The following is a 7,385-nucleotide window of genomic DNA, read 5'->3' as shown; positions in this document are numbered from 1 at the left end:
GGTGCAAAACTGTGAGACAGAAGCAGAGGATGGGGCTCTGGGAGCTGGGCTTCCTGCAGAGCCCTTGGTTACCGATTTGGGCTGTGCTAGAGCGGTGCTTCCCGGGCTCCCACCCGCTTCCTGCGCTCCCAGGGGATCCTTCACTCCAGTGCTGTTGCACCAGTGATCTCTGTGCCAGCCTGACCCTCTGGCTGATCGGTACTTTTCTGATTGATACTTGGTTTTTGGTTTTTCTGATTGATACTTGGTTTTTGGTTTTTTAATCTTCAGTAAAGGGGAAGGCTCTTGGGAGTTTCTTCTTTTTTTGTTAATTCCTAGTTTCAAATCTCCTTTTACTTTCAGGTTCTCCTGTAATTGCATATTGCAGAGTGGCAGAGGCTGCAGGCTTTCTTGTCACTACTCCAAAGACTTTACATTTAGATTTATAAACAAAATCTGTTTATAGTAGAGCTGTGTCCATCGCTGTCCTGTTGGGGAAGTTCACAGCAGTGAACGTGATGGGCTTCCTTGCCCTTTCGTTATCCCAGAGGTGATGTGCACACCCACTCTGTCTGAGATAAAGAGGATCTCCAGTAGCTGTTGCACAATATAAAGCCTGTTTCAGGGGCTCTTTGGAATTTCAGGTGGTCCTCCTGTGTGTGGTGAGTGTATATACTCATCATCACCCGCAGGTCTGGCTGACAAAGGCTGGTGGTTTGAATCACCTGCTGTGTGTCTGCATTCATTAGTAAAAAATAATATCAAGACTTCTAATTGAGAATCCTTCCCCAATTATTTTATGATTTTAAATACTTCCAAATGCATAACCATGAGAGTGGATGGTAGAGTTGAGACCTGTGACACGTGTGCTGCACGCTGTTAAAAGTGCACTGGGATATACTAGAACGAGGGAAAATAGGAGGAGATTGGTTTAAAACAGATAGAAGAAAGTACTTCTTTAAACAGCAAGTGTGAACTTGGGGAATTAATTGCTAGAGGAGGTGGTGGAGGCAGCATCAAGAGGTTCAAAAAGGGGTGAGAGAAATTCTAGGTACCAAAAAACCACACAGGGGGTTTCCCTCTAATATCTCTGATCCATGAACCGGCTGTTCCTGTTGTAAAGAACTGCAGCAGCGTGAAACCAGCGTCGCAGGAGCCTCTCACGTTGGTTGTGTGTTTTTGCAGAGGAGGACTGTAAAAAGTACCTACAAAAGAAGCAGGAAGAGGCCAACCAGCCGCTTCAAGTGCCAGCAGTAGACAGCAGCGTGCCAAAGACATCAGAGCTGATGGGCATCACCACCAGGGACGATCCGTATGGTAAGCGCCCGTGATGACATCGCTGCCCGACACTTCAGGTTGGAATTGCCTCCAGCTGGAGCAGATCCCTGTGAGAAGTGCAGAAAACCTGTTTGCTTTCATTACTCCCCATGACTTTTCATAGCCTAGGCCAGAATGCTTTAGCTCGTAGCCTGCAGGTGTTTTCATTTTTCCTGGGGCAGAGAGGAAAAGCAACTCTGGGGAACATCATCCCCAGAAACAGGCTGGCACAGAGCCCGCTGGACATGCATGGGAGGAGACTTCCCAGAAATGTGTCCCTTAGCACAGCCTGGCACAGAGCAACAGGGCAGTTCTCTCACCCCTGTCCTGGGCACTGGTGAGGCTGCAGCTTGTGTGCTGGGTTCAGTTTTGGGCCCCTCACTCCCAGAAGGACATGGAGGTGCTGGAGCGTGTCCAGAGAAGGGTAACGGAGCTGGGGAAGGGTCTGGAGCACAAGTGTGATGAGTTCCTGGCTGAGGGAACTGGGGTTGTTGATCCTGGAGAAAAGGAGGCTGAGGGGAGACCTTCTGGCTCTGTCCAAGTCCCTGAAAGGAGGGTGCAGAGAGGTGGGGGTGGGTCTGTTCAACCAAGGAGCAAGTGAGAGGACAAGAGGAAAGGGCCTCAAGCTGCACCAAGGGCAGTTGAGATGGGATGTGAGGAAGAATTTCTTTGCTGCAAGGGTTCTGAGGCATTGGAAGGGGTTGCCCAGGGCAGTGGTGGAGTCCCCATCCCTGGAGGGATTGAAGAGTCGTGTAGACACAGTGCTGAGGGACATGGGTTAGTCGGGGACTTGTCAGTGTTGGGTTAATGATTGGACTCCATGATCTTAAAGGGCTTTTCTGATCAAGGCAATTCTGTGACTCTGTGAACAGCTGCTGAAAGCACAGTGGGTTGGGGCCAAGGGGGAGGGATGTCAGAGCTGACTTCCTTGCCTACATTGCCCTGTCTTCAGCAGATTTAACCACCATGAATAAAAAGGAAGCAGGGTTTGAATATGGCTGGGTGTGAAGTGAGAGGAGAGAGGAAACCGAATTCTCTGTGTGTGCTTGCCGGGCTGTGTGTGCAGCTCTGAGCTGGACTCGATGATCCTCCTGGGTCCCTTCCAACTCACAACATTCTCTGATTCTATGTGCAACTGGGTGCGTTGTCTTCTGTGTTTCTGTCCTGGTCAGGTGCTCCCCTGGCTATTCTGACTGCGTGTGTTCACTTTTGCTGCATGTGGAGACTTCACTACCCCTCCCCAAATGTCCATAGACCAAAATGCTGGTGTTTGTCCATGGCAGCTTTGCCTGCTGTGACCCCCAAGTCAGCGCTGTGCCCCTAAAGCAGTATCCTCAGTTTGACTGACCTGGCAGCCACTTACCCTTCTGCTTGACTGGATGCTTCTCGGGCTGGATCTGCCTGCTGGGTTGATCCTTCTCTCCACAGCTTTTAGAAACCTGACCTATTTTTTTTTTACTGTGGTAGGCTTTAACTGGCATAAAAACTTGAAAATATATGTAGTGACATTGATAGGGAAAATAAATAACACAGTGGGAAACGATCCAGCAGTATTAAGGCACTTAATTACGAGAGACATTGTCCTTAAAATGGAGCACTTCAATATGTGGATAACTGATAAATAAATGAGAGCTGCCAGCTATTAACAGCTTTGGGAACAGGACCATTTACTTCAGAGATGACTTCATGTACCCAAGTTTGACATCTTAGCCATACAAAACAGTTTCCAAACTTCCTGCCTTGTAGCTCAGTAGACAGCAGATGCCAGGACATTCTGGATGAAGGACCTGCAGGAAGGTTTTGGTTGGGAAGTTTGAATCTCTGTGGCCTGAACTAGGGAATTAGGACCCAGAGCCACGAGGATATTTTAAGGGTGTAACTCACAGTGAAATCCCAGAGCACCGGACTCTGCGTTGCATCCTCTGGGGTACTCTGCTCCCTCCAGCTCTTCCCAGGCTCTGTCTCCCTCACCTTCCCCGTGGCTGGATGTTATTGCCTCTGCAGATTTTGCATGTCTGCCTCTCAGCTGCCCTTCCCTAACCACTGCCAGCGACTGTGGGCTTCTGTGAATAGCCTGGGCTGTGAAACGAAGCGGTCAAGGCAGAGATGGGTGTTACCTCCTGCCAGCTCTGTTATGGACAGGAGTCTGGGCTGAAGGGTGTCTGTCTGCTAAAATGTTAAATTACTTTGCAAGTTTGGCCAGAACTTGTCTGTCAAAGCTCCTGATCATGAATCAAAGACTGTGGGAGCCAGTGGAAGTTCACTACGGGAGTTAACTTCATTTATAGCAGAAGTTGACAGCTAAATTTGTCATGGTTTCAGGGAACGGAACAGAGATTTTTGATGCCTTCATCTGCTACTGTCAGAAAGACCTTCAGTTTGTCCAGGAGATGATCAGGAAGCTGGAACAAACAGAGTTCAAGCTGAAACTCTGTGTATTTGATCGGGATGTCTTGCCAGGAACGTGTGTGTGGTCCATCAGCGGAGAACTTATAGAAAGGAGGTAAGTGAACCGTGGCTGTTTGGGACAGCTGAGCGTGATGGAACATGACCTTCATCTTACCAGGATGTCTGCAGCATGATGCCAGCAAAGCAGTAAAAATCCAACAGGATGTCTTTATGGGGTTTGTTTTATGCTCTTGGCTCAAGAAGGAAGACTTGAGCATTCCCAAACGTGTTGTTGCTTCATTGTGTTCACAAGGAAGATGGCACCGTAGTGATGTTGCTTACGTTTGATCCCTTTTCTCTTGGCTGGAATATCCTGCAGTCACATCTTTGGAGGTGATCTGGAAAAGAGTACAGCTCCAGGCTGAGTTAGCTCCACCCCACAGTGTCTGAGGGGACAGCACTGGTGTTGGTTCTGGCACTGACTTCAAGGATCCTTCAAATCTTTGTGAGACTCAGGTGTGGTGGGAGCTGTGGGACGTAAAAGCAACTCCCCAGATAGGGAGTGACAAATCCCAAAGCACTTGTTTGGGATTTAAACATCAGCCTTTCGGAGGGAGGTAGCTTGGTGTTAACAGAGACCCTCGTACCACCACACTGTCCTGGCTGTTGTACAGCGTAGCCTTCCATACACAGCCTAAGGTGTGGTGTACAACCAGGCACCTCAAACGAGTGGAAGCAACAAATGGAAGAGTAAAGGCACAAATTTATGAAATTAGGTAAATTCACAGCAATATGAGTAGAATAAAGCTCTGTCCAGTTCATTCTGATGTTAAAAAATACCAGTTATGCTCAGTCAATAAAGGCAATGTGTAAGCAGATAATGAAGATGTCATTGTTTGTTGTGTGTATATATAATTATATTCATTATATATAGATAGATAGACAGATGATCAAATAAAGATTGCACAGACAATCTGGACTTTGCTATTTCTTTGTCTTTAGTATACAAATGTGCAGCTGTACGTAGCTGTCTGTCTGTCAGTAGTTAATTCCTGCTGGAACACAGCTGGCAGGTTCATTTCTCCACCAGAAGGATTCAGAGGAACACACACTTCTGCCCCTGAAAATAAGAAGTGTCTCTACTGACCTGTTATTTTTTTTTCTCCCCTGACTGCTTTTTCTTTAGGTGCAGGAGGATGGTGGCCGTCATTTCAGATGATTACTTGGAAAGTAAAGAATGTGATTTTCAGACCAAATTTGCTCTTAGTCTTTCCCCAGGTAAGTTCTCACAAATATCCCATTTAAAATTGCATAACAACATCTGAATTTGTCTTACAGTGTCATCTCCAGCTGAGATCAGTGCTGTTCTCTCGGGCACTGCACACATGCAGAACGAGGGGTAGTCTCAGATGTGCTTAAACAAATGAGATAGGTACGGGTGAGAAAGGAGACAATAAATAACTGGTAGTTACAGAACTGTAACTTGGTCTCAGACCTGAGTTCTCACCCCTGACCAACATTTCACGTGTGTGAAAGACCACCCAGGCACGGCAGAGATTTGTCACTAGTAGAAGCAGCCATTAAAACTAAGGATGGTTTATAATTTTATTGTGCAGGCAGGGACCTAAACTTGGTTCCTTGGCCTGCCACTGACCTTCTGCATGACCACGAGCAAGGAGCTCATCTGTCTGTGCTTCAGTGCTGCAGCTGTCAAGTGGGGTAACGCTGCCTGCTTCGCAGACGTCGTAGCTGCATGTCAGGCTTGTGAAGTGCTTCAAGACCTGTACAGGAAATACACTACTAAAGAGAAAAATACGATAATAAATGCAGGGTGTGAGTAAATGCTGAGAGTAGGGTAGCAAGGAATGAACGTGCAGCTTTTTGCAGAGATCCTTGAGTATCATGGCTAGGCAAACGAAATACAGAATGAATGTTCAACTTGGATGGAAAAAATCTGCCCCCTATTTTGTTCTGAATTGAAAAGCCATCAATTTATTTCTGTCAGGTCTGTTCAGATGGTTTTTCTCTAACCACTAGTTACCCTACACTTGGGTATGTTGCTGGGGAGTTAGTGCAGCACAGCCTAACAGTGTAGAGGATTTGTAAAACTGTGGGAGTGTCTGCCTGCAAAATGTCTTTTCTAGAAGAGGAAATGGCCTCAAGTTGCACCAGGGGAGGTTCAAATTGGATATCAAGCAAAATTTAATCACTGAAAGGGTTATCAGGCAAAATTTCTTCACTGAAAGGGTTCTCAGGCAATGGGTAGACAAGGTGCTCAGAGATGTGGTTTGGTAGTGGACAGGTACGGTTGGATTCGATGACCTCAAAGGTCTTCTCCAACCAAACGATTCTATGATACCTGACATGGTTTTATAAATGACATGCCAGAGGTTAAACTGGAAGCCAGTGGCAGAGCGAGGAATTGGCTCCATCTTCCTTGACACAATAGTTTCATATGATGGCCATTAATCCATTGAACATCTCTAGCACGTTGCATCATCCCCTAATCACCAAAATTTGTAGCAAGTCCTTTTAGTTCTTCACTACTTTTTTGTTGTCACCAAACCTGTCACTAGAACAACAGGGAAAGAAATGCCCACGTGTAGTGACCAGAGCTCTACCAGTAAAAGCATGTGTAAGTACAGGCTTGCAGAAATCACAGAGGTCCTCGTTTGTGTGGGGTGACTAATGCACAGAAGGGTTTGGTGACAAGTTCTAGGAGCTCCACAGGTTACTTAAGCATCTGCTGCAGTTACAAAATCTTAGTTTCTTGCCTCATCCATGTCTCAAAGTCATCACTTGGGCTGGGCAGCCCAGTTTAGCTGGTAGCAGGAATCCCTATGGAGAATTATGAGGGGAGAGATTCCTCTTTAGAAGAGCTGCTCCTGCAAGAAGTAGCAATCACAGGGAGAGTTGTCTGATATTGTACGTGACTCAAAAAAAGCAGTTCCTGTTTGCAGAGTGGTTCCTCACAGCCCCTTGTAATCGGTGGGTACTGCTGCAGGCTGAGTGAATCAGGGTGGGAGGAAAAAGAACTGGAGACAACCCGGCAAAGCTGACTGTCTCAACGCAGTTGAGTCTCTCAATTTTCTCATCATACACACCTGGAAGTGGTCAGATTTGTGTACTCCTGTTTGCATTCCACAAGAAACTGCGCTCTGCTGTATTCTGTCTGCAGTTCATTAGGCCTTTATCACTCCCATCAGTCTGAGATGTCCTATCATCTACCATGATGGGGCCCTGCTACGTATTTGAGTGAGATGTTCTTAGCAGAGGTCTTGGGATTCAGAAAATTGCTCTGCAGGGTGAGAGCTAGTTGCATGAGATGACATCCTGGGGGTTCTGGTCGATGCCAAGTTGAACATGAATCAACAGTGTGTCCTGGCAGCCAAGAGGGACACTCGTGTCCTGGGGGCACCCAGCCCTGCACTGCGAGCCGGGCAAGGGAGGGGATCGTCCCGCTCTGCTCTGCACTGGGGCGGCCTCACCTCCAGCACTGGGGGCAGTTTGGGCACCACAGGATAAAAAGGATCTAAAGCTGCTGGAGAGTGTCCAGAGGAGGGACACAACATTGGGGAAGGGTTTAGAGGGGAAGAGTATGAGGAGAGGCTGAAGTTGCTTGGTTTGTTCAGCCTGGAAAAGAGGAGACTGAGAGGAGATCTCCTGGGGGTCTAGAACTTCCTCCCAAGGGGAAGAGGAGG

General features: G+C 47.3%; 1 protein-coding gene across 1 annotated transcript in view; it reads left to right on the top strand.

Moving 5' to 3' along the window:
- Positions 1–1,164: 1,164 nt before the first annotated feature.
- Positions 1,165–7,385, top strand: part of MYD88 (MYD88 innate immune signal transduction adaptor) — a gene marked incomplete at its 5' end in the record, with an annotated part of 6,641 nt that continues 420 nt past the window's right edge. Inside the window, 3 exons of the mRNA XM_010172037.2 lie at positions 1,165–1,296; positions 3,619–3,799; positions 4,871–4,962. Of these exons, the coding sequence (XP_010170339.1) occupies positions 1,165–1,296; positions 3,619–3,799; positions 4,871–4,962 (405 nt within the window). The remainder of the gene's footprint in view (positions 1,297–3,618; positions 3,800–4,870; positions 4,963–7,385) is intronic.

The sequence above is a fragment of the Antrostomus carolinensis genome, unplaced genomic scaffold (assembly GCF_000700745.2).
Source record: "Antrostomus carolinensis isolate BGI_N321 unplaced genomic scaffold, ASM70074v2 scaffold5177, whole genome shotgun sequence".
Classification (NCBI taxonomy): domain Eukaryota; kingdom Metazoa; phylum Chordata; class Aves; order Caprimulgiformes; family Caprimulgidae; genus Antrostomus; species Antrostomus carolinensis.
The sequence above is the reverse complement of the archived record's forward strand: the minus strand, read 5'-3'. Positions and strand labels throughout refer to the sequence as shown.